The 27,542-nt window shown below is 46.6% G+C and overlaps 1 protein-coding gene across 2 annotated transcripts in view; it reads left to right on the forward strand.

Moving 5' to 3' along the window:
• Positions 1–24,522, forward strand: part of flna (filamin A, alpha (actin binding protein 280)) — a 161,371-nt gene extending 136,849 nt beyond the window's left edge. For both annotated transcript variants that reach the window (XM_084332810.1, XM_084332809.1), the window contains 10 exons: positions 1,073–1,225; positions 1,879–2,001; positions 7,381–7,647; positions 10,885–11,022; positions 12,244–12,359; positions 15,475–15,607; positions 16,912–17,088; positions 19,813–20,031; positions 21,375–21,572; positions 22,924–24,522. In XM_084332810.1, coding sequence (XP_084188936.1) covers positions 1,073–1,225; positions 1,879–2,001; positions 7,381–7,647; positions 10,885–11,022; positions 12,244–12,359; positions 15,475–15,607; positions 16,912–17,088; positions 19,813–20,031; positions 21,375–21,572; positions 22,924–23,108 — 1,709 coding nt within the window. In that variant the 3' untranslated portion in view covers positions 23,109–24,522. The remainder of the gene's footprint in view (positions 1–1,072; positions 1,226–1,878; positions 2,002–7,380; positions 7,648–10,884; positions 11,023–12,243; positions 12,360–15,474; positions 15,608–16,911; positions 17,089–19,812; positions 20,032–21,374; positions 21,573–22,923) is intronic.
• The last annotated feature ends 3,020 nt before the right edge of the window (positions 24,523–27,542 follow it).

Below are 27,542 nucleotides of genomic sequence, written 5' to 3' on the forward strand. Positions count from 1 at the left end.
CATTTGAATTAAATAAAGAAATTCCCTATCCATAGTCGCCGTGGGAAGAGATAAAATAAAAAATTTAATCTGTGCACGCCGGAGACCAGCAACAATTTTTTTCTAACAGAAACCCATTGGGGGGTGCGTCAGCTAGGTCGGGAGGTGACAGGGGGTGCATGGCCAAAAAAGTTTGGAGAAAGATCACTTTTAGTGCTACTGTTAATGAAATAGAGTAACATAGGTCTGAACTTGAGTTGTAGAAAAACGTGTTACTCGTGTTTTTCTGTAGTAGTTAGTAGTCCAGAAGTAGTATTTCCAAACATTTAAATGTTTTATTCTGGTATTTAAATGTTTTATTCTGGTATTTAAATGTTTTATTCCGGTATTTAAATGTTTTAATCCGGTATTTAAATGTTTTATTCCGGTATTTAAATGTTTTATTCCGGTATTTAAATGTTTTATTCCGGTATTTAAATGTTTTATTCCGGTATTTAAATGTTTTAATCCGGTATTTAAATGTTTTATTCAGGTGTTTAAATGTTTTAATCCGGTATTTAAATATTTTAATCCGGTATTTAAATGGTTTATTCCGGTATTTAAATGTTTTATTCCGGTATTTAAATGTGGGGCTATTTAAAACAAACAGGCTTCTGTAGTTCAGCTGGAGCCTCATCAGAGCGTCAGGATAATATGCTAATTTGCTGCATCTTGATTGGTCGGCTTCCATTTGTACTGGACATCGGAGTCCATTTTGTTTTAAGCAGGAAGTGTCTCCTCTGCTCAGGCTGTTTTAAGCAGGAAGTGTCTCCTCTCCTCAGGCTGTTTTAAGCAGGAAGTGTCTCCTCTGCTCAGGTTGTTTTAAGCAGGAAGTGTCTCCTCTGCTCAGGCTGTTTTAAGCAGGAAGTGTCTCCTCTGCTCAGGCTGTTTTAAGCAGGAAGTGTCTCCTCTGCTCAGGCTGTTTTAAGCAGGAAGTGTCTCCTCTGCTCAGGCTGTTTTAAGCAGGAAGTGTCTCCTCTGCTCAGGCTGTTTTAAGCAGGAAGTGTCTCCTCTGCTCAGGCTGTTTTAAGCAGGAAGTGTCTCCTCTGCTCAGGCTACGGCGGCCTCAGTCTGTCCATCGAGGGGCCCAGCAAGGTGGACATCAACACGGAGGACCAGGAGGACGGGACCTGCAAGATCACATACTGCCCCACCGAGCCGGGGAACTACATCATCCACATCAAGTTTGCAGATCAACACGTGCCAGGTGCTTCCTTTAAAACCAACTGTGGGGGTGGGGGACGGGGTGGGGGGGGGGGCGGACCATGCTAGGTCTCCCACAGCATCCACAGTATTGAGCAGTTCTTATATGGCCAGCAATTATACAACTACAAGTACAGTACAACTAAAAGAGATTTGGCGTCCAACCAGAGTGCAAATGTAACAGTAAAGTGCAACATTAATATACAATGTACAGGATATTAAACTGGATATAAAATATATAAATTATTATACGGAGTAATGGTGCTAATCAGATGTATGTACAGAGTTGTAGTATTAATATGTACAGTGATGCAGGTGTAAAGACACTGGTAGTAAGTCATACTGGCCAGCAGTGTAACTAGTAAGAGTAGGTAAGGGACATGTACAGATATAGTATCTACAGATATGTAAAAAGGATTACATGCAGGTATGTACAGACGGATTATATATATATATATATATATACGGTAAAATAAATGGTATATACAAGTAACGTTGCAGTACAACGAAGAAGTTTGGTGAGCAAATTTAACTGTAAAGTGCAGTAAACAATATACAATGTACAGGTGATTAGACTGGATATAAATCGGGAAATTCCATGATCTGTGACGCAATTATTTAGCCTCTTAATAATTCTACCGTCCTGTGTGTGTGTAGGGAGTGCCTTCACGGTGAAGGTGACCGGCGAGGGCAGGATGAAGGAGAGCATCACCAGGAAGAAGAGGGCGGCGTCCGTCGCCAACGTGGGCAGCCAGTGTGACCTCAGCCTCAAGATCCCAGGTGAGCAGTCCAGACCGTTAGCCTGGTGTCAGACCGTTAGCCTGGTGTCAGACCGTTAGCCTGGTGTCAGACCGTTAGCCTGGTGTCAGACCGTTAGCCTGGTGTCAGACCGTTAGCCTGGTGTCAGACCGTTAGCCTGGTGTCAGACCGTTAGCCTGGTGTCAGACCGTTAGCCTGGTGTCAGACCGTTAGCCTGGTGTCAGACCGTTAGCCTGGTGTCAGACCGTTAGCCTGGTGTCAGACCGTTAGCCTGGTGTCAGACCGTTAGCCTGGTGTCAGACCGTTAGGCTGCTATCAGACTGTTAGCCTGGTGTCAGACCGTTAGCCTGGTGTCAGACCGTTAGCCTGGTGTCAGACCGTTAGCCTGGTGTCAGACCGTTAGCCTGGTGTCAGACCGTTAGCCTGGTGTCAGACCGTTAGCCTGGTGTCAGACCGTTAGCCTGGTGTCAGACCGTTAGCCTGGTGTCAGACCGTTAGCCTGCTATCAGACCGTTAGCCTGGTGTCAGACCGTTAGCCTGGTGTCAGACCGCTAGCCTGGTGTCAGACCGTTAGCCTGGTGTCAGACCGTTAGCTTGGTGTCAGACCGTTAGCCTGGTGTCAGACCGCTAGCCTGCTGTCAGACCGTTAGCCTGGTGTCAGACCGTTAGCCTGGTGTCAGACCGTTAGCCTGGTGTCAGACCGTTAGCCTGGTGTCAGACCGTTAGCCTGGTGTCAGACCGTTAGCTTGGTGTCAGACCGTTAGCCTGGTGTCAGACCGTTAGCCTGGTGTCAGACCGTTAGCCTGGTGTCAGACCGCTAGCCTGGTGCGCTCCTAGTATGTAATGAGCGCTCCTAGTATGTAATGAGGGCTCCTAGTATGTAATGAGCGCTCCTAGTATGTAATGAGGGCTCCTAGTATGTAATGATGGCTCCTAGTATGTAATGAGAGCTCCTAGTATGTAATGAGAGCTCCTAGTATGTAATGAGGGCTCCTAGTATGTAATGAGCGCTCCTAGTATGTAATGAGGGCTCCTAGTATGTAATGAGCGCTCCTAGTATGTAATGAGGGCTCCTAGTATGTAATGAGGGCTCCTAGTATGTAATGAGGGCTCCTAGTATGTAATGATGGCTCCTAGTATGTAATGAGAGCTCCTAGTATGTAATGAGAGCTCCTAGTATGTAATGAGGGCTCCTAGTATGTAATGAGGGCTCCTAGTATGTAATGAGAGCTCCTAGTATGTAATGAGAGCTCCTAGTATGTAATGAGGGCTCCTAGTATGTAATGAGGGCTCCTAGTATGTAATGAGGGCTTCTAATATGTACTGAGCGCTCCTAGTATGTAATGAGGGCTTCTAATATGTACTGAGCGCTCCTAGTATGTAATACACATTAGAGAAATACAGAAATGAGTAATGAGGATAAACAAAGTTATGTAGTGCTGTACTGTATTCACTGCTGTCAAGTGAATCAAGTTTCTTTTCTTTTCGTACTATAAGTAAAAGTATATTCTATATTGTATTATACTAAATTATGTTATATCTAGTCAAATTAATGGAAGAACAAATGTAAATGTAAGGGGGTAGGGATCAATAAGCTTAGCTTCCCTCTACTCCTTTTTTGGACATGTCTGCTAACTAAATACATTGCTCTTGACTTTTTGTTTATAATTCCTTTTTTTTTTTTTTTTTTTTTTTTTTTTTATAAATTTTGTTGTTGATTGTTATGTTTGACGGAGCTAGATACCGTGATTTGTTTGGAGGAATATGGAGAATACTAGGGCTGTCCCCGACTAAGGATTTGGATAGTTGACTAAAAACAAATAGTATAATATATATATATATATATATATATAATTTTTTTTTATTCCATTTGGGCTGTGGGGGGTGCTTAATGTCTGAAGGAGTCGACGGAAGGCTTCTTGTCCTCTGTGCAAATGCATGCAATTGGTCCACTGATGGATACATCTTGATATGTGTCTAGTCTAGTGTGTTCATTAGATGGTGAAATCCTCTTTCAGTGCCTCTGTGCCTGTTTTCTTAGGCAGTTAGCCTCTGGTATGCGTGCTATTAGCGCTAGCCACGCTTCTAGGCCTCTTTTTTTTCTTTTGGAAAAATAAAAAACGTAATTTTTTTTTGTTTGTTGTTGTATTCGACTAAGAGGTTGGCAGTCGACTACGGCTCCTTTCGACCGGTTAGTCGACTAATGGGGGTCAGCCCTAGAGAATACATGTCAAAAAATTAACTTTCATTCATTCATTCATTAATGTAGTATGTAACGCGTGCTCCTAGTATGTAGTATGTAACGCGTGCTCCTAGTATGTAGTATGTAACGCGTGCTCCTAGTATGTAGTATGTAACGCGTGCTCCTAGTATGTAGTAAGTAATGCGTGCTCCTAGTATGTAGTATGTAATGCGTGCTCCTAGTATGTAGTATGTAATGCGTGCTCCTAGTATGTAGTATGTAATGCGTGCTCCTAGTATGTAGTATGTAACGCGTGCTCCTAGTATGTAGCATGTAACGCGTGCTCCTAGTATGTAGTATGTAATGCGTGCTCCTAGTATGTAACGCGTGCTCCTAGTATGTAGTAAGTAATGCGTGATCCTAGTATGTAGTATGTAATGCGTGCTCCTAGTATGTAGTATGTAATGCGTGCTCCTAGTATGTAGTATGTAACGCGTGCTCCTAGTATGTAGTATGTAGCGCGTGCTCCTAGTATGTAGTATGTAACGCGTGCTCCTAGTATGTAGTATGTAACGCGTGCTCCTAGTATGTAGTATGTAACGCGTGCTCCTAGTATGTAGTATGTAACGCGTGCTCCTAGTATGTAGTAAGTAATGCGTGCTCCTAGTATGTAGTATGTAATGCGTGCTCCTAGTATGTAGTATGTAATGCGTGCTCCTAGTATGTAGTATGTAATGCGTGCTCCTAGTATGTAGTATGTAACGCGTGCTCCTAGTATGTAGCATGTAACGCGTGCTCCTAGTATGTAGTATGTAATGCGTGCTCCTAGTATGTAACGCGTGCTCCTAGTATGTAGTAAGTAATGCGTGATCCTAGTATGTAGTATGTAATGCGTGCTCCTAGTATGTAGTATGTAATGCGTGCTCCTAGTATGTAGTATGTAACGCGTGCTCCTAGTATGTAGTATGTAACGCGTGCTCCTAGTATGTAGTATGTAACGCGTGCTCCTAGTATGTAGTATGTAACGCGTGCTCCTAGTATGTAGTATGTAATGCGTGCTCCTAGTATGTAGTATGTAATGCGTGATCCTAGTATGTAGTATGTAACGCGTGCTCCTAGTATGTAGTATGTAATGCGTGCTCCTAGTATGTAGTATGTAACGCGTGCTCCTAGTATGTAGTATGTAACGCGTGCTCCTAGTATGTAGTATGTAATGCGTGCTCCTAGTATGTAATGCGTGCTCCTAGTATGTAGTATGTAACGCGTGCTCCTAGTATGTAGTATGTAGCGCGTGCTCCTAGTATGTAGTATGTAACGCGTGCTCCTAGTATGTAGTATGTAACGCGTGCTCCTAGTATGTAGTATGTAATGCGTGCTCCTAGTATGTAGTATGTAACGCGTGCTCCTAGTATGTAGTATGTAACGCGTGCTCCTAGTATGTAGTATGTAACGCGTGCTCCTAGTATGTAGTATGTAACGCGTGCTCCTAGTATGTAGTATGTAACGCGTGCTCCTAGTATGTAGTATGTAACGCGTGCTCCTAGTATGTAGTATGTAACGCGTGCTCCTAGTATGTAGTATGTAACGCGTGCTCCTAGTATGTAGTATGTAACGCGTGCTCCTAGTATGTAGTATGTAACGCGTGCTCCTAGTATGTAGTAAGTAATGCGTGCTCCTAGTATGTAGTAAGTAATGCGTGCTCCTAGTATGTAGTATGTAACGCGTGCTCCTAGTATGTAGTATGTAATGCGTGCTCCTAGTATGTAGTATGTAACGCGTGCTCCTAGTATGTAGTATGTAATGCGTGCTCCTAGTATGTAGTAAGTAATGCGTGCTCCTAGTATGTAGTATGTAATGCGTGCTCCTAGTATGTAGTATGTAATGCGTGCTCCTAGTATGTAGTATGTAACGCGTGCTCCTAGTATGTAACGCGTGCTCCTAGTATGTAAGTAACGAGCGCTCCTAGTATGTAGTATGTAACGAGCGCTCCTAGTATGTAGTATGTAACGCGTGCTCCTAGTATGTAAGTAACGAGCGCTCCTAGTATGTAGTATGTAACGCGTGCTCCTAGTATGTAAGTAACGCGTGCTCCTAGTATGTAGTATGTAACGCGTGCTCCTAGTATGTAGTATGTAATGCGTGCTCCTAGTATGTAACGCGTGCTCCTAGTATGTAGTATGTAACGAGCGCTCCTAGTATGTAGTATGTAACGCGTGCTCCTAGTATGTAGTATGTAACGCGTGCTCCTAGTATGTAGTATGTAACGCGTGCTCCTAGTATGTAGTATGTAATGCGTGCTCCTAGTATGTAGTATGTAACGCGTGCTCCTAGTATGTAGTATGTAACGCGTGCTCCTAGTATGTAGTATGTAACGCGTGCTCCTAGTATGTAGTATGTAACGCGTGCTCCTAGTATGTAGTATGTAACGCGTGCTCCTAGTATGTAGTATGTAACGCGTGCTCCTAGTATGTAGTATGTAACGCGTGCTCCTAGTATGTAGCATGTAACGCGTGCTCCTAGTATGTAGCATGTAACGCGTGCTCCTAGTATGTAGTATGTAACGCGTGCTCCTAGTATGTAAGGCCTAACAAAAATAATGGTTGGTTTCAGGTTGCCGACCGACCCTGCCGATTTAGGTGCGACCCAATATATTTTATGAGTTTTAAAAAAAATTATATATTAAAAAAAAAAAAAATCCGTTTTTTTTTTTTTTTTTTTAGAATAAAGTTTCATAGAAATCTTAGTCAAACATTTAGTATTATGGATATTAAACATGCTGGCAGAGTACATGCATCCATGTTGTTGTGAACATTTTAACCCTTTCACTGCCACACGACAGCCGGTTAACCCTTTCACTGTGACAATACAGAAGGTTAGCCCTTTACTATCACACAACCGACGGCGATGCTCCATCATTAGCATCATTAGCTCCGCATCCGCGGAGCTAATGATGCTAATGATGGAGCATCGCCGTCGGTTGTGTGATAGTAAAGGGCTAACCTTCTGTCGTGTGGCAGTGAAAGGGTTAATTAAATAAAGAAATTCCCTATCCATAGTCGCCGTGGGAAAGAATAAAATAAAAAAAAATAAAAATAAATTCCCTACCTACCCATGGCCAAACTGACAACCAACCTGAAACCAACTATTATTTTTGTTAGGCCTAAGTAACGAGCGCTCCTCTCCCCGCCCCGCCCCCCCCCCCCCCCCCCCTCTCTCAGAGATCAGCATAGCGGACATGACGGCCCAGGTGACCAGCCCCTCCGGTCAGGTGCACAAGGCGGACATCATGGAGGGCGAGAACAACACCTACTGCATCCGCTTCGTGCCCACGGAGACGGGCACGCACACCGTGTGCGTGAAGTACAGCGGCGTGCACGTGCCCGGCAGCCCCTTCCAGTTCACCGTGGGCCCGCTGGGGGAGGGGGGGTCGCACAAGGTCCGCGCCGGCGGACCCGGCCTGGAGAGGGCCGAGGCGGGGGTGCCAGGTGTGTTCCAGGGGTTAGACCTGTGTGTGTGTGTGTGTGTGTGTTCCAGGGGTTAGACCTGTGTGTGTGTGTGTGTGTGTTCCAGGGGTTAGACGTGTGTGTGTGTGTGTGTGTGTGTTCCAGGGGTTAGACGTGTGTGTGTGTGTGTGTGTGTTCCAGGGGTTAGACGTGTGTGTGTGTGTGTGTGTGTGTTCCAGGGGTTAGACGTGTGTGTGTGTGTGTGTGTGTGTTCCAGGGGTTAGACGTGTGTGTGTGTGTGTGTTCCAGGGGTTCAGACGTGTGTGTGTGTGTGTGTGTGTGTGTGTTCCAGGGGTTAGACGTGTGTGTGTGTGTTTCAGGGGTTCAGACGTGTGTGTGTGTGTGTGTTTCAGGGGTTAGACGTGTGTGTGTGTGTGTTCCAGGGGTTAGACCTGTGTGTGTGTGTGTGTGTGTGTGTGTGTGTGTGTGTGTGTGTGTTCCAGGGGTTAGACCTGTGTGTGTGTGTGTGTTCCAGGGGTTAGACCTGTGTGTGTGTGTGTGTGTGTGTGTGTGTGTGTTCCAGGGGTTAGACCTGTGTGTGTGTGTGTGTGTGTGTGTGTTCCAGGGGTTCAGACGTGTGTGTGTGTGTGTGTGTGTGTTCCAGGGGTTCAGACGTGTGTGTGTGTGTGTGTGTGTGTTCCAGGGGTTAGACGTGTGTGTGTGTGTGTGTGTGTGTTCCAGGGGTTAGACGTGTGTGTGTGTGTGTGTGTGTGTGTGTTCCAGGGGTTAGACGTGTGTGTGTGTGTGTGTGTGTGTTCCAGGGGTTAGACGTGTGTGTGTGTGTGTGTGTGTGTGTGTGTGTTCCAGGGGTTCAGACGTGTGTGTGTGTGTGTGTGTGTGTTCCAGGGGTTAGACGTGTGTGTGTGTGTGTGTGTGTGTTCCAGGGGTTCAGACGTGTGTGTGTGTGTGTGTGTGTGTGTGTGTTCCAGGGGTTAGACGTGTGTGTGTGTGTGTGTGTGTTCCAGGGGTTAGACCTGTGTGTGTGTGTGTGTGTGTTCCAGGGGTTAGACGTGTGTGTGTGTGTGTGTGTTCCAGGGGTTAGACCTGTGTGTGTGTGTGTGTGTGTTCCAGGGGTTAGACCTGTGTGTGTGTGTGTGTGTGTGTGTGTGTTCCAGGGGTTAGACGTGTGTGTGTGTGTGTGTGTTCCAGGGGTTAGACCTGTGTGTGTGTGTGTGTATGTGTGTGTTCCAGGGGTTAGACGTGTGTGTGTGTGTGTGTGTGTGTGTGTTCCAGGGGTTAGACCTGTGTGTGTGTGTATGTGTGTGTTCCAGGGGTTAGACGTGTGTGTGTGTGTGTGTGTGTGTGTTCCAGGGGTTAGACCTGTGTGTGTGTGTGTGTATGTGTGTTCCAGGGGTTAGACCTGTGTGTGTGTGTGTGTGTTCCAGGGGTTAGACCTGTGTGTGTGTGTGTGTGTGTGTGTGTGTGTTCCAGGGGTTAGACCTGTGTGTGTGTGTGTGTGTGTGTGTGTGTGTTTCAGGGGTTTAGACCTGTGTGTGTGTGTGTGTGTGTGTGTGTGTGTGTGTTTCAGGGGTTTAGACGTGTGTGTGTGTGTGTGTGTGTGTTCCAGGGGTTAGACGTGTGTGTGTGTGTGTGTGTGTTCCAGGGGTTAGACGTGTGTGTGTGTGTGTGTTCCAGGGGTTCAGACGTGTGTGTGTGTGTGTGTGTGTGTGTGTTCCAGGGGTTAGACGTGTGTGTGTGTGTGTTTCAGGGGTTCAGACGTGTGTGTGTGTGTGTTCCAGGGGTTAGACCTGTGTGTGTGTGTGTGTGTGTGTGTGTGTGTGTGTGTGTTCCAGGGGTTAGACCTGTGTGTGTGTGTGTGTGTGTGTTCCAGGGGTTAGACCTGTGTGTGTGTGTGTGTGTGTGTGTGTGTGTGTTCCAGGGGTTAGACCTGTGTGTGTGTGTGTGTGTGTGTGTGTTCCAGGGGTTCAGACGTGTGTGTGTGTGTGTGTGTGTGTGTTCCAGGGGTTAGACGTGTGTGTGTGTGTGTGTGTGTGTGTGTGTGTTCCAGGGGTTAGACGTGTGTGTGTGTGTGTGTGTGTTCCAGGGGTTAGACGTGTGTGTGTGTGTGTGTGTGTGTGTGTGTTCCAGGGGTTAGACGTGTGTGTGTGTGTGTGTGTGTGTGTTCCAGGGGTTAGACGTGTGTGTGTGTGTGTGTGTGTGTGTGTTCCAGGGGTTAGACGTGTGTGTGTGTGTGTGTGTGTGTTCCAGGGGTTAGACGTGTGTGTGTGTGTGTGTGTGTGTGTGTGTGTGTGTTCCAGGGGTTCAGACGTGTGTGTGTGTGTGTGTGTGTGTGTGTGTTCCAGGGGTTAGACGTGTGTGTGTGTGTGTGTGTGTGTTCCAGGGGTTCAGACGTGTGTGTGTGTGTGTGTGTGTTCCAGGGGTTAGACGTGTGTGTGTGTGTGTGTGTGTTCCAGGGGTTAGACCTGTGTGTGTGTGTGTGTGTGTTCCAGGGGTTAGACGTGTGTGTGTGTGTGTGTGTTCCAGGGGTTAGACCTGTGTGTGTGTGTGTGTGTGTTCCAGGGGTTAGACCTGTGTGTGTGTGTGTGTGTGTGTGTGTGTTCCAGGGGTTAGACGTGTGTGTGTGTGTGTGTGTGTGTGTGTGTGTTCCAGGGGTTAGACCTGTGTGTGTGTGTGTGTATGTGTGTGTTCCAGGGGTTAGACGTGTGTGTGTGTGTGTGTTCCAGGGGTTAGACCTGTGTGTGTGTGTGTGTGTGTGTTCCAGGGGTTAGACCTGTGTGTGTGTGTGTGTATGTGTGTGTTCCAGGGGTTAGACGTGTGTGTGTGTGTGTGTGTGTGTGTTCCAGGGGTTAGACCTGTGTGTGTGTGTGTGTATGTGTGTTCCAGGGGTTAGACCTGTGTGTGTGTGTGTGTTCCAGGGGTTAGACCTGTGTGTGTGTGTGTGTGTGTGTGTGTGTGTGTTCCAGGGGTTAGACCTGTGTGTGTGTGTGTGTGTGTGTGTGTGTGTGTTTCAGGGGTTTAGACCTGTGTGTGTGTGTGTGTGTGTGTGTGTGTGTTTCAGGGGTTTAGACGTGTGTGTGTGTGTGTGTGTGGGGGGGGGGGGATGGGCATGAATACCGACCGAAGACCCCTCCCATGTAAACAACATGTGATTTTGGTTTTACTCATAGCCAAACGTGATTCGCTATCATGAGTAAATTGATTGATTGATGATATGATATTGATTATATACGATTGACTAAAGCCCTGTTTCCTGTGCAGCGGAGTTCAGCATCTGGACCCGGGAGGCGGGGGCCGGGGGCCTCAGCATCGCCGTGGAGGGGCCCAGCAAGGCGGAGATCGCCTTCGAGGACCGCAAGGACGGCTCCAGCGGCGTGTCCTACATCGTGCAGGAGCCCGGTGAGGACACATCGAGAGGACGCCGCCCGCCGCTCGCCTCTGTACCCATTCTCGTTCTTATCGCTCCTTCGTGTCGTCTGCAGTCGGTGCGCATTTGGGGAACATGTGGGCGATGACTGTAGGAGAGTCACATGGTGTCCCTGACCCCTGACCTCATGCGTGTCCCTGACGCGTGTATGCTTTCCGCAACGCAGTTGTGTTTTTCCGCGTTCCCGTTTTGCGCTCTGATTGGTCGCGCGCGCGCATGAGCCGCGACAAGCCCTTCAGCCAGGCAGGAATACTCGGTTCCGCTTAACGCAATTTATACACATGGAAGTATTGATTTCGCCGTAACGAATCATTTAAAAAAAAGATACCGTTAACCGGAATATGTTGTTTCTTTACACATGTGTTGGATTATGTAATTGGTTTGTCATGACAAACTAATAAAAAAATCGCGAATTAACCGGTGGCTACAACAACACACAGTGACTACATGCATCATTGTTTACAATGAACGGTGGGGCTAATCGAAAGGACTGGACAAGGACAAATTAAACGGCAATCGATTCATTTAATATAACAGTCCGGTTCTGTGTTTGTTTGTGTCTGTAGATTGTTGGTGAACAACTAACTTTAGGTTAGTTTAACTTGTCCGTCCCCAGTCCTTTCGATTAGCCCCACCGTTCATTCACGGTATATTTTTTTTAATGATTCGTTACGGCGAAATCAATACTTCCATTTGTATAAATTGCGTTAAGCAGAGCTTAGTATTCCTGCCTGGATGAGGAGCTTGTCGCGGCGCATGCGCACGCTCGGCCAATCGGAGCAACGCGGAAGGGCTTGTTGCTTGCCGAAAGGATACAAGCGTCCCTGACCTCATGCGTGTCCCTGACCCCTGACCTCATGCGTGTCCCTGACCCCTGACCTCATGCGTGTCCCTGACCCCTGACCTCATGCGTGTCCCTGACCCCTGACCTCATGCGTCTCCCTGACCCCTGACCTCATGCGTGTCCCTGACCCCTGACCTCATGCGTGTCCCTGACCCCTGACCTCATGCGTCTCCCTGACCCCTGACCTCATGCGTGTCCCTGACCCCTGACCTCATGCGTCTCCCTGACCCCTGACCTCATGCGTCTCCCTGACCCCTGACCTCATGCGTGTCCCTGACCCCTGACCTCATGCGTGTCCCTGACCCCTGACCTCATGCGTCTCCCTGACCCCTGACCTCTTCCTTTGCAGGGGACTACGAGGTGTCGATTCGCTTCAACGACGAGCACATCCCCGACAGCCCCTTCGTGGTGCCCGTGGCCTCGCCCTCGGACGACGCCCGCCGCCTCACTGTTGCCAGTCTTCAGGTGAGGCTCTGAGACACACACACACACCTGTCCGCACCGCGCCGGGCCGCGCCGCCTCCCACAATGCAATGCAGCAGCCGGTGATCGCTACCGCAGCCGTTACGCTCGTAGAGGGGGGAGATATATAAAAGAATGAAGTGGATGAGCCTCTGGATCCTTGAGACGAGGATGAAGGTTTTAATGAACCTGAGAATAAAATGAGTTTTTTTTTCTTTAAGAAAATACGCGTTTTAGGAACACCTCAGGTATATATATGCTATACTGCGTCTGCAGAAGCTAACCTCGGCGACTAAAAGATTCTCCAAAATGTTACATTTATCCGTTTCATCTTGTGACAAAGGTTCAGAGTTCAATCTTGCTCTGTTTTTTAGAGATAAAGGGTATAAAGAATTTCAGTAACTATACAAGATCACTGGATAGTCGACGTTTCATTGTTTTGCGTAGTTACTGTGGTTAGCTTCTGCAGGGCAGTATAGTTACTGTGGTTAGCTTCTACAGGACAGTATAGTTACTGCTGTTAGCTTCTACAGGACAGTATAGTTACTGCGGTTAGCTTCTGCAGGACAGTATAGTTACTGTGGTTAGCTTCTACAGGACAGTATAGTTACTGTGGTTAGCTTCTACAGGGCAGTATAGTTACTGTGGTTAGCTTCTGCAGGGCAGTGTAGTTACTGTGGTTAGCTTCTACAGGGCAGTATAGTTACTGCTGTTAGCTTCTACAGGGCAGTATAGTTACTGTGGTTAGCTTCTACAGGGCAGTATAGTTACTGCTGTTAGCTTCTACAGGGCAGTATAGTTACTGTGGTTAGCTTCTACAGGACAGTATAGTTACTGCAGTTAGCTTCTGCAGGGCAGTATAGTTACTGTGGTTAGCTTCTACAGGACAGTATAGTTACTGTGGTTAGCTTCTGCAGGACAGTATAGTTACTGTGGTTAGCTTCTACAGGACAGTATAGTTACTGCTGTTAGCTTCCACAGGGCAGTGTAGTTACTGCGGTTAGCTTCTACAGGGCAGTATAGTTACTGCTGTTAGCTTCTACAGGACAGTATAGTTACTGCTGTTAGCTTCCACAGGGCAGTGTAGTTACTGCGGTTAGCTTCTACAGGGCAGTATAGTTACTGCTGTTAGCTTCTACAGGACAGTGTAGTTACTGTGGTTAGCTTCTACAGGACAGTATAGTTACTGCTGTTAGCTTCCACAGGGCAGTGTAGTTACTGTGGTTAGCTTGGGTGATAGGGCTCTGGTTAATGATCGCAATAGCTGGTTTGGTGCCCCCCAGAGGTCAGGTGAAGGTATACATCACCTGCTGCTGCTGCGTTGTTGGGCGGTGCAAAGGCTTCTGGGATACTAAAGGACTGTGTGTGTTTCTCGTGTCTCATTCTAAAGGCTCCCAACAGCCCAGACTAAGACCAGGCGCTAAAGGGTTAAAGAGGGTTGACATGGGCTGTCTCCTCTCTCTCCTTCCACAAACTCTGTCTCCTCTTGTCTCCTGTCTCCTTCCCCAGACTCTGTCTCCTCTCTCTCCTTCCCCAGACTCTGTCTCCTCTGTCTCCTGTCTCCTTCCCCAGACTCTGTCTCCTCTCTCTCCTTCCCCAGACTCTGTCTCCTGTCTCCTTCCCCAGACTCTGTCTCCTGTCTCCTCTGTCTCCTTCCCCAGACTCTGTCTCCTCTGTCTCCTTCCCCAAACTCTGTCTCCTCTGTCTCCTTCCCCAGACTCTGTCTCCTGTCTCCTCTGTCTCCTTCCCCAGACTCATGTCGGACAAACATACTCTCACATACATACATACATACATACATACATACATACATACATACATACATACATACATACATACATACATACATACATACATGCATACTCTCATACACATATATACTCATACATACATACATACATACATACATACATACATACATACATACATACATACATACATATATACTCATACACATATATACTCATACACATATATACTCATACACATATATACTCATACATACATACATACATACATACATACACATACTCTTATACACATACATACATACATACTCTCATACAATATATACTCATACACATATATACTCTCATACACATATACACATACATACAAACACTCTCATACACATATATACATACATACAAACATACTCTCATACACATATACATACATACATACATACATACATACATACATACATACATACATACATACATACATACATACATACATACTCTCATACACATATATACACATACATACATACATACATACATACTCTCATACACATACTCATACATACATACATACATACATACTCTCATACACATACTCATACATACATACATACATACATACATACATACATACATACTCTCATACACATATATACTCATACATACTCTCATACACGTGTATACTCATGCATACATACATACTCATTATATATTCATGCATGGACACTAACTCCTTCTCCTGAGCAAACCTTCTATCTTCACAAACCTTTAGTATCTTGTGTTAAACACACACATGCACGCTCTCCTCCTCCTCACAGCCCTCCTCTTTAGCCCTCTTAGCGACCTGCAGGTAAGGAACACAGTAGCTATAAAACTCTCTTACTACCTAAAGAGAGAGAATTAATCAAAACATTCCCAACTATCTACAGTTCCTGGGATTTGTATTTGACTATCAGTGCGTTTTAATCTATTTTTGAACTGTGCAACGTTATTGCTATTATTATTATTATTATTATTATTATTATTATTATTATTATTATTATTATTTATTATTATTATTATTATTATTATTATTATTATAATAATAACAATAATATATAATGTGATAATATAAAGTGCCTGTTATTATAATAATATTATATAAAGTGCATTGTCTCATGCCAAGCGTGAGAATGATTGTCTGTCTTGGTGTGTACAGTGTGTTGTTGAGGTTGTGTAGAGTCAAGCAGTGAGTGTGTGTTGTTGCCATAGTGATGAGCGTGCCAGTGTGTGTTGTTGCCATAGTGATGTGAGTGTGTGCTGTTGCCATAGTGATGAGCGTGCCAGTGTGTGCTGTTGCCATAGTGATGAGCGTGTGAGTGTGTGTTGTCGAGCAGGAGTCGGGCTTGAAGGTGAACCAGCCAGCGTCCTTCGCGGTCAGCCTGAACGGGGCGAAGGGGGTCATTGACGCCAAGGTGCACAGCCCCTCCGGAGCCCTGGAGGAGTGCTGCGTCACGGAGATTGACCAAGGTAACCATGAATGACGGCGGCATCGTGAACCAAACCTCCAATGAGAGCAAAGTAGAGGACGATTTTCAAAAGGAAATGCATGAAAATGCTGAATTGACCAGAGATGGAGAGATAGATGGCTGGGAGACCTTTTGGATTTGACAAGATCATCGAAACAAATCACTGCTCCAACCAAGAGACTGATGTAAGAGAGGGATGTGTGTACATGAAAAGACAAATCATCCCCTCTCCTCTGCTCTCTTGTCCTCTGTTCTCTTGTCCTCTCCTCCTCTCTTGTCCTCTGTTCTCTTGTCCTCTCCTCCTCTCTTGTCCTCTCCTCCTTTCTCTTGTCCTCTCCTCCCTTCTTGTCCTCTGTTCTCTTGTCCTCTCCTCCTCTCTTGTCCTCTGTTCTCTTGTCCTCTCCTCCTCTCTTGTCCTCTGTTCTTTTGTCCTCTCCTCCTCTCTTGTCCTCTGTTCTCTTGTCCTCTCCTCCTCTCTTGTCCTCTGTTCTCTTGTCCTCTCCTCCTCTCTTGTCCTCTCCTCTCTTGTCCTCTTCTCTTGTCCTCTCCTCCTCTCTTTTCCTCTCCTCTCTTCTCCTCCTCCTCCCTCTTGTCCTCTCCTCTTGTCCTTTCTTCTCTTGTCCTCTCCTCCTCTCTTTTCCTCTCCTCTCTTGTCCTCCTCCTCCCTCTTGTCCTCTCCTGCTCTCTCTTGTCCTCTCCTCCGCTCTTGTCCTCTCCTCCTCTCTCTCCTCCTCTCCTCCTCTCTTGTCCTCTCCTCCTCTCTCTCCTCCTCTCTCTTGTCCTCTCCTCCTCTCTCTTGTCCTCTCCTCCTCTCTCTTGTCCTCTCCCCCCTCTTGTCCTCTCCTCTCTCTCCTCCTCTCTTGTCCTCTCCTCCTCTCCTCTCTCTTGTCCTCTCCTCTCTCTTGTCCTCTCCTCCCTCTTGTCCTCTCCTCTTGTCCTCTCTTCTCTTGTCCTCTCCTCCTCTCTTTTCCTCTCCTCTCTTGTCCTCCTCCTCCCTCTTGTCCTCTCCTCTTGTCCTCTCCTGCTCTCTCTTGTCCTCTCCTCCTCTCTTGTCCTCTCCTCCTCTCTCTCCTCCTCTCTTGTCCTCTCCTCCTCTCTCTCCTCCTCTCTCTTGTCCTCTCCTCCTCTCTCTTGTCCTCTCCTCCTCTCTCTTGTCCTCTCCCCCCTCTTGTCCTCTCCTCTCTCTCCTCCTCTCTTGTCCTCTCCTCCTCTCTCTCGTCCTCTCCTCCTCTCTCTCCTCCTCTCCTCCTCTCTCTTGTCCTCTCCTCTTGTCCTCTCCTCCTCTCCCCTCTGTCTCCTGTGTAGATAAGTACGCCGTGAGGTTCATCCCCAGAGAGAATGGTCTCTATCTGATCGACGTGAAGTTCAACGGAAGTCACATCCCCGGCAGCCCCTTTAAGATCCGCGTGGGGGAGATGGGTCAGGCTGGAGACCCAGGCATGGTGTCGGCCTACGGGCCGGGCCTGGAGGGGGGAACCACAGGTAACCACCCTGCTCCACCTTAACCACCCTGCTCCACCTTAACCACCCTGCTCCACCTTAACCACCCTGCTCCACCTTAAACACTCTGCTCCACCTTAAACACCCTGCTCCACCTTAAACACTCTGCTCCACCTTAAACACCCTGCTCCACCTTAACCTGCCTGCTCCACCTTAAACACTCTGCTCCATCTTAAACACCCTGCTCCACCTTAAACACCCTGCTCCACCTTAACCTGCCTGCTCCATCTTAAACACCCTGCTCCACCTTAAACACCCTGCTCCACCTTAAACACTCTGCTCCACCTTAAACACCCTGCTCCATCTTAAACACCCTGCTCCATCTTAACCTGCCTGCTCCACCTTAAACACCCTGCTCCACCTTAAACACCCTGCTCCACCTTAAACACCCTGCTCCACCTTAAACACCCTGCTCCATCTTAACCTGCCTGCTCCACCTTAAACACCCTGCTCCATCTTAACCTGCCTGCTCCACCTTAACCTGCCTGCTCCATCTTAAACACCCTGCTCCACCTTAAACACCCTGCTCCACCTTAACCTGCCTGCTCCATCTTAAACACCCTGCTCCACCTTAAACACCCTGCTCCACCTTAACCTGCCTGCTCCATCTTAACCTGCCTGCTCCACCTTAACCACCCTGCTCCATCTTAAACACTCTGCTCCACCTTAAACACCCTGCTCCACCTTAAACACCCTGCTCCATCTTAAACACCCTGCTCCATCTTAAACACTCTGCTCCACCTTAAACACCCTGCTCCACCTTAAACACTCTGCTCCACCTTAAACACCCTGCTCCACCTTAAACACCCTGCTCCACCTTAAACACCCTGCTCCATCTTAAACACCCTGCTCCACCTTAACCACCCTGCTCCACCTTAAACACCCTGCTCCACCTTAAACACTCTGCTCCACCTTAAACACCCTGCTCCACCTTAAACACCCTGCTCCACCTTAAACACCCTGCTCCACCTTAAACACCCTGCTCCATCTTAAACACCCTGCTCCACCTTAACCACCCTGCTCCACCTTAAACACCCTGCTCCATCTTAAACACCCTGCTCCATCTTAACCTGCCTGCTCCACCTTAAACACTCTGCTCCACCTTAAACACCCTGCTCCACCTTAAACACCCTGCTCCACCTTAAACACCCTGCTCCATCTTAAACACCCTGCTCCATCTTAAACACCCTGCTCCATCTTAAACACCCTGCTCCACCTTAAACACTCTGCTCCATCTTAAACACTCTGCTCCATCTTAAACACTCTGCTCCACCTTAAACACCCTGCTCCATCTTAAACACCCTGCTCCACCTTAAACACCCTGCTCCATCTTAAACACCCTGCTCCACCTTAAACACCCTGCTCCACCTTAAACACTCTGCTCCACCTTAAACACCCTGCTCCACCTTAAACACTCTGCTCCACCTTAAACACCCTGCTCCACCTTAAACACTCTGCTCCACCTTAAACACTCTGCTCCATCTTAAACACCCTGCTCCACCTTAAACACCCTGCTCCATCTTAAACACCCTGCTCCATCTTAAACACCCTGCTCCACCTTAAACACTCTGCTCCACCTTAAACACCCTGCTCCACCTTAAACACTCTGCTCCACCTTAAACACCCTGCTCCACCTTAACCACCCTGCTCCACCTTAACACATTGAGTGCCACGCCCCTACCGGGAAGTGACCCCTTCCTTGCCGTCCATTAACCCCATGTAAATGTAGTTGTAGTTTGTAGAGCTAAACCTATATTTTATTGTATAGCTATGGGTCTAATAACGCCGTCGAGTCTCAGTGAGTTGCTTCTGGTCAACGTGCAAAACATCCTTCTCCTCTCCTCTCCTCCTCTTCTCCTCATCTCCTCATCTCCTCCTCTTCCTCCTCTTCTCTTCTCCTCTTCTCCTCCTCCTCATCTCCTCTCACCTCCTCTCATCTCCTCCTCTCACCTCCTCTCCTCCTCTCTTCTCCTCCTCCTCTCCTCCTCTTCTTCTCCTCTCCTCCTCCTCTTCTCATCTCCTCCTCTCTTCTCCTCCTCCTCTTCTCCTCTCCTCCTCCTCTCCTCATCTCCTCTCTCCTCTCCTCCTCATCTCCTCTTCTCCTCTCCTCCTCATCTCCTCTTCTCTTCTCCTCCTCATCTCCTCTTCTCCTCTCCTCCTCATCTCCTCTTCTCTTCTCCTCCTCATCTCCTCTTCTCTTCTCCTCCTCATCTCCTCTCCTCCTCACTCCTCTCCTCTTCCTTCTCCTCCTCTCTCCTCCTCATCTTCTCTCTCCTCCTCATCTTCTCCTCCTCCTCTCCTCTTCTCCTCTCCCCTCCTTCTCCTCCTCATCTTCTCCTCCTCTCATCTCCTCTCTCCTCTCCCCTCCTCCTCTCCTCTTCTCCTCCTCCTCATCTCCTCTCCTCCTCATCTCCTCTCTCCTCTTCTCCTCTCACCTCCTCCTCATTCCTCTTCTCCTCCTCCTCATCTCATCTCCTCCTCTCTCCTCTCCTCCTCTTCCTCCTCTTCTCCTCTCCTCCTCCTCTTCTCCTCTCCTCCTCCTCTCCTCCTCCTCATCTCCTCCTCATCTCCTCTCTCCTCTCCTCCTCTTCCTCCTCTTCTCCTCTCCTCTCCTCTCCTCTTCTCCTCCTCTTCCTCCTCTTCTCATCTCCTCCTCTCCTCCTCTCCCCTCCTCTCCCCTCCTCCTCCTCCTCCTCTCCTCTCCAGGCACGGCGTGTGAGTTCGTGGTGAACACCAGCAAGGCGGGGCCGGGGGCCCTGGCGGTCACCATCGACGGGCCCTCCAAGGTGAAGATGGACTGTGTGGAGTGCGCCGAGGGCTACCGGGTCACCTACACCCCCATGGCCCCCGGGAGCTACCTCATCTCCATCAAGTACGGAGGGCCCTACCACATCGGGGGGAGCCCCTTCAAGGCCAAGATCACCGGTGAGGAGCGGCAGGAGACTTTCTGCATCTCGTCTTTCTTAAGATGCGTGTTTCAATGTACCAATATTATCCGCATTGTATACATTCAGATTCTTTATTATTGCCTACATTTATTGTAACATAATAATATAACCCATATATACAGACCCTCATCTGCACCTTATTTACACTGTTTATTTTCTTACATTTTTATATTCAGATAAGATTTTAGTGCCTATATTTGTGTATTTCTACTATTACCCTCTCCATACCTGTACCCCCCCCCCCCCTCCCCCATGCTGCTATGCATACATGCATTTCCCCAAAGGGATCAATAAAGGAATATCTGATCACACGTTCTATATCAGTGGAGAGGATTTGAGCCCCACTGTGATGATATTGATAATACTATATGATATGAATACTATATGATATTAATACTATTGGATATTAATGCTATTGGATATTAATACTATGATATTAATACTATTGGATATTAATACTATTGGATATGAATACTATATGATATTAATACTATGATATTAATACTATTGGATATTAATACTATATGATATTAATACTATGATATTAATACTATTGGATATATTAATACTATTGGATATATTAATACTATATTATATGAATACTATTGGATATTAATACTATTTGATATTAATACTATATGATATGAATACTATTGGATATGGCGTTTACAACCAGACCCATATTTAATTTCCTGTCTCCCATTCTCGGGTTAGACACACACACACACACACACACACACACACACACACACACACACACACACACACACACACACACACACACACACACACAGAGACAGACAGACATCACACGCTGCTTGAACTTTTTTTTAATAACGAGTATGTATATTTAAACCTTGAGTAAAATCGAGGTCTGGCCCTCATTTACAATGATGTTGAGTCATACAAAGTTAAAATAAACCAGATTAATATAGAAATCATAGGGATGCTCGATATTGGCTTTTTTACCGATATACCGATATTGTCCAACTCTTAATTTCCGATACTGATATATGCAGGGTTCCCCCCCCCCCCCCCCCCAAAAAACTGAATAATTTCAGGTAATTAACATTACATATCTCTTGTTGTGTAATTAACACAACATTATGCATACTTTGACAATAAATAAAATAATAATTTGTTCTTACTTGCTTGCCTGGGTAAATAAAGGTTAAATAAATGTAAAAAAAAAAAAGGACGTTTTTTTTTTAAAACCGATACAGATATTTTCCGATATCACATTTTTATGCCAATATCGGCCGATAATATCGGACATCCCTAGAAGTCATCTCTCCATCTCTCTCTCTCTCCATCCTTTAGGTTCCAAGTTGGGTCCCAGCCACAGTTTGCACGAGACCTCCTCCGTCATGGTGGACCCTGTGACACGCGCCATCAGCTGCTCTCAGCAGGCCGCTCCCGCCCAATCGGACGCCACCAAGGTCACGGCCAAGGGGCTGGGTCTGACCAAGGGCTTCCTGGGGCAGAAGAACAACTTCAGCGTGGACTGCAGCAAAGCAGGTGGGAGCGCACTCGCGTGGTGTCTCCTCCAGACTGACCTCGTTCCCAGTTTTATCTCCTCCGTGAGATAAAGACTGGTAAAGAACTACGGCTGGGGGGGCGGCTAAGTGGCGCAGTGGGCAAGGCGCTCGCCTCTAACGCAGGAGATGCTGGCTTCGAGCCCAGCTCTCGGCATTGCTACCAGCTTGGCTGGTCGTTCATACTAACACAATTGGCAGTGTTAGGGGGTGGGAAGCTGGTGGGTGGGGATCGGACGTTGTGGACAGCGACTCCTACAGGTCGGTTGGTGCGCCTGCGCAGCAGAATCAGGAAGTGACGGGGGCAGCGTGAGCCTCCCACGTGCTACTCCTCGCCACTGAGAGATCGTGCTGTTCAGGTGAAAAGATGCGACGGCTGCCTCCTCGTGTACCGGAGGGGACACGTGATGCAAGGCTTTGTCCACATTGCAGCCGACCAGTGGGAGGCATGGTCTAGCAACGTTCGAGACAGGGGAGGGTGGAATTGGACGATACGAAATTGGGATGGGAGAAAAATTGAAAAATGGGAGAAAAAGTAGAAAAAAAGAAGAAAAAAACTACGGCTGAAAGTGTGTATGGGGTAGAATTTTCGGTGTCTGTACTTCCCCTGGAAGCTGCCTCCGAACTTTTCCCGAATCCTGTCGGTAAACAAGCTATAGAACGTCCCGGTCATGTAGTAAATTCTTCAGGCAAAGCCGTTGCAGCAGTGGCTTAAACGAGGAAATATTGTGCACTTCACACGTTTCTATAATTGTTTTGTCGAAACCGGAACGCCTGTAGCCGGTACTTCCTGTACTTCCGTTTAGACACTTTAAGGAGGCATATCTTTACCAGCCTACCTCGAGACAAATATCAACGTCTCTCTCCTGATTGGATAAAGTGGGAAGGGATACCAAGAAGTGTATTTAGTGTTTACTGCAGAGCAGGAGGGACTGGGAGACCCATGTTACTGACCAGACACTCTAATACACCGTTTAACGTATTTTAACTAAATAAATACCACTTACATGCAGCACCTTTAACCATATATTCTCTCTAATGAGCATCACATGCTCCTGGTTGTGTGTTAGTTTAACCCCTCGCTGTAACATGCTCCTGGTTGTGTGTTAGTTTAACCCCTCGCTGTCTGGTTGTGTGTTAGTTTAACCCCTCGCTGTGTCTCTGCAGGGTGGCACATGCTCCTGGTTGTGTGTTAGTTTAACCCCTCGCTGCCTCTCCTGGTTGTGTGTTAGTTCAACCCCTCGCTGCCTCTCCTGGTTGTGTGTTAGTTTAACCCCTCGCTGTAACGTGCTCCTGGTTGTGTGTTAGTTTAACCCCTCGCTGCCTCTCCGCAGGGCGGAACATGCTCCTGGTCGGTGTGGACGGTCCCAAGGTGCCCTGCGAGGAGATCCTGGTGAAGCACCTGGGCAACCGGCTCTACAACGTCAGCTACCAGCTGAAGGAGAAGGGCGAGTACATCCTGGTGGTGAAGTGGGGCGACGCCCACATCCCCGGCAGCCCCTACCGCGTCACGGTCTGACCGCCCCCCGAGACGCTCAACCAATCAGTGCCTGTGACATCACTGTTTACAAATCCTATCGCTCCTGTGTTTTAAAAGGTTTAACTAATCAGATATTTGGTGCTTTTTTGTTTTCTTCCTCTTGCCTCATCACTGTTTAACCCGTCGGGAAGCAAACTGCCTTGATGTGTATCCCCCGCATCCACTTTTCATTGTTTTGCAATATTGTTCGTTTTTTTTTTGGAACTGAACCCCCCCCCCCCCTCCACGCCACGGTAACCAACGAGCCTTTTTGACACAAAATGGCCCAAAGTTGAACCGCATAGACACTGAATATTCCTCACTCCATTTCTCACTCCATCCTCTCCACCCCCCCCCCCCCCCCCCCCCCCACGTCATACCCGTTAGCGGTTTTCCAGAGGGAGGAAAGATGCACCTTCTTTCTTTTTAAACGCCTGTAAACTAGTGATCGTTCGTGCCTTCTGCTTCGACGTGTTCAACCGTGGACACAGCGCTAGGTGGTCGGTTAGCCTGTAGTGTGTAGTCTAAACTAGTTCAGAATGTAGAGGGATGCGTTAGCTTGGCATAGTGTAGCATAGAATGGCACAGCGGCGTAGATACTAGCCTAGCATGGTTTTGGAGGTTATTTGCTCAGTGCTACATCTGTCCAGTTATCGTTCATAATGCTATCTAACTAACCCCCATCGTCTTACCCGCTGCTAGTGCGTTCCAGAGTTAGCACGGCTGTTCTTTAAGATTTAAAAAAATAGCTGAGCACGAAAGACTAGATGTAATATTGACATGTGACATCTTGGGGGGGGGGGGGATGGTGACGCGAGTGTCGATGCCAGCCTGAGTTAGTGATCACACTCCTACACGTGCACTCGCGGGAAAAACACTAAGCGGCAAGAAAAAGGAACGCTTAGGCTTTCCACGCATTTCTACACGTGTGTCTGCGTGTTTCCATTACAGACCGAGGTTCTGAAAGCTAGCGGAAAGAGTCAGACTAGGAAAAATACGATAAAACCGAACCTGCGTCGAGAGATGACGTTTATGTCGGAGCGCGGTCCTCTTTGAACATGGAATTATTGTTACGTATAAATGAACCGGAAAACACAAAAAAAGGGAAGTTTCTAGTACTGAGCTGGACAGACTGGCTGGAGGGAAGTTGTATGAGATAATTATGTCCTTAACGCAGAAAGACCAAAAAAACGAATGAGAACAAATGTTGCCTTGTGTTCCTGCTAAATGTATGTAAGTCAGCCCCCCCCCCCCCTTTCAGCCTTTAGCTCTCTGGCTTTGTGTACTCGAGTGTTTCAGAACGGCCAACAAAAACAAAAGAATATTGTCCTAAAGAAAAAGGCTTTTTTAAGTGTTTGTACGACTTGCAGTATTTTGATACACAATAAAGTTGTCTTAAGTATTTTTCTGTCAATCTTGATGTGTACTTTGTGTTTTTCTATCGCTTTGCGCCACTAAATGTTTGCTCTGACATGCTGTGTAGAGGTTCACCCAGGCCTTGTCGGAGTGACTGTGAATGAAATATGGAAATAAAGCTGTATTATGACAAATACGACGAGACAGACATGCGTGTTTTGAAATGTATTTTAATTGGAGATTGTTGTAATTGTAGATTATACTGTTCTCATACAACTACTGTTCTCATACAAATCGTGCAGGTAACTTTTAATTGAGGCACATTTCATTTCAAACCTTTATTTCAACTCATAAGACACTGAGGTTATCCTCATTTACAGTGAAGACAGGGTTTACAAAACCAGACGGTTTAATCATTTACTTTTACATTTTGCATTTAGTCATTTAGCTAAACGTCTTTATCCAAAGTGACTTACAAGTTCTGTACAACAAGTCAGCAGAAAGGGTACACAACAATGTTAATCAAACGGTGCTGAAACTTGGGTGCTGCAGTGTTGTGCATAGTAGTAGACCCAGAAATTATACTTAAGTTAAAGTATGGGTACAGTCTCAAAATCTTACTAAAGTAAAAGTCCAGAGTGCGGCTGAGTGGCGCAGTGGGCAAGGCGCTCGCCACTAACGCAGGAGATGCTGGTATCGAGCCCAGCTCTCTGCGTTGCTACCGGCTTGGCCGGCCGTCATACTAACACAATTGGCCAAGTGTTAGAGGGTGGGAAAGCCGGTGGGTGGGGATCGGACGGAAATGGGACGTATCGGGGGCAGCGTGAGCCTCCCACGCGTTACTCCTCGCCACACAGAGTTCGAGCTGCTGCGATGAAAAGATGCGACAGGCAGCCTCCTCGTGTACCGGAGGGCACACGTGATGCAAGGCTTCTATCCTCACTACAGCCGACCAGTGGGAGGCATAGTCTAGCAACGTTCAAGATGGGCGGGAAGAATTGGAAATACGAAATTGGGATGGGAGAAAAATAGAAAAAGTGGATCAAAAAAAGTAAAAGTCAGAGTATCTGGCTAAAAACACACTTGAGTACAAGTAAAAAAGTTTCTACTTTTTTAAGGGATAGTTAACTTATTGCAAGGGATAGACCAGGCCAGGGGTCTCACTCATTCCATCGTGGGCCAAGTTTTCCTTTTTAACTACACGTTGCACCAGGTGAGTTAGTTGAAGAGGCGAGCCAATTAGTGAAATCATCAGCTGGTGTTTAGGCAAGGCTGGAATGAAACCAAGCATACAATGGAATGTGTTTAAGCATTACATCACACGCAGGAGTGGTTTGTGACCAATAAACCATGCCTAGGGGTGGTTGTTAGGCCCGAGGCGCAGCCGAGGGTCGTTAGACCCCCCTAGGCATGGTTTATTGGTCACAAATCACGACTGCACGTGGTGTAAAGCTTTTATACAACTGCCAGATTCATCCAACCTTATTTCTATAAAATAAACACACATTAATCGAAGATTTATTGAAAAAACCATCCGCCAGAAAAAGTAGTTCCCACAACTCCATGTGGAAGCAGCTTGAAGTGCATCCAACCAAACTAACACATCCAACTGTGTATTATTGGAATGATTGAGAGAAGTTGCCTCATGTGGAAGCAGCTTGAAGTGCATCCAACCAACTAACACATCCAACTGTGTATTATTGGAATGATTGATTGAAAATTTTATTACCAGATGCAGAATGGGTACAATACAGTACGGCTCAATACACACAATTGTTAAGGGAATGCATAGGAAAAAAACGTTTTCTTCGCCCTATTTTTTTATTTATTTCTTTTAGCCTAAACTTAACCAGTTGGAAACCAGGGGTACAGTAATAAAATTAGCAATCAACCAATCAATCAATTCAATAGACCATGCTCACTTAAAACAGCGCTGCTTCTCTCTCAGTCTGACTCCCCCGCTGTTGCAGACAGGAGTGTGTGTGTGTGTGTGTGTGTGTATGTGTGTGTGTGTGTGTGTGTGTGTGTGTGTGTGTGTATGTGTGTGTGTGTGTTTGTGGGTACGCCAGCGTCGGACAGTGAGAGAGAACGCTGCAGTCAGTAGCAAGAAGGAAGTAGAAATTTAAATCAATCAATTAATCTATCAATCAAACCGCGATTTTTCTTTTGTTCTAGATTGCCTCAAGACCCATCAATTACATCATCCAACATTGTTTAAAGGGCTAACACATTCCCCTTGACAGAATCGCTTCATATTTAGTCGTTTAGTCGCCATTAACATATCCATTTGTAAATATTATTGGCCACCTTCTTGTGATCCGGCGGAGTGATGTGATGTGGGTCGGTTGTGGGCGGGTCCTGGGCCAGCAGCGTGGATTGTTGCCAATAAAGACGTGTAAAATGACTGTTTCAGCCAATCAGAATCGAGAAATTTGCATGCCGTTGTATAATCTGCAATAGACGATGCTGAAATTAAAGAACGGGGGACACTTTTTTTGCATTAAAAGGATTTAATGCACTTCTCCATCGAATTTGAAAGAACATGTCATGGTAAACTAACATGGATGGCATTCACATCACAGCATCCAGTTGTAAACTTCTGTACTAGCTTGTCACTCTGACTGTATTCTTCTGATAGCAGGTGTTTAATCAAAGATCCCTGCTGTCTAGTGTTGCACAAGGACCAATCAGCATGGGTGTGGGCGGGTTCATTTTCCATTGATGGGGATTTGGCTGTTTTTAAATAAAATGTGGCAGCAGGATTAATAACGTTAACGTTAGTTCAGCCAGAGAAACAAATATACTAATTAAAATGGTTGGACCTGTGAGATTTCTACTTTGTAGGTCTGCATTTTAAATGTAAGGAGTAAAACGTTTTTTTTCTCTGAAATGTAATTGAGTACAAGTATACAAACCTAATAATACTTGAGTAAAGTACAAATCCCCAAAAACAGTACTACTTAAGTATTGTAACGAAGTACAATTACTCAAGTAATTTACACCCCTGGTAGAGATATTAGTATAGTTGGAAGGGTGCATGATAGTAGGACGAGTGAATGGTAGTAGAAGACAGTAAGA

Source organism: Notolepis coatsorum (genome assembly GCF_963971535.1).
Source record: "Notolepis coatsorum genome assembly, chromosome: 17".
NCBI classification, from domain to species: domain Eukaryota; kingdom Metazoa; phylum Chordata; class Actinopteri; order Aulopiformes; family Paralepididae; genus Notolepis; species Notolepis coatsorum.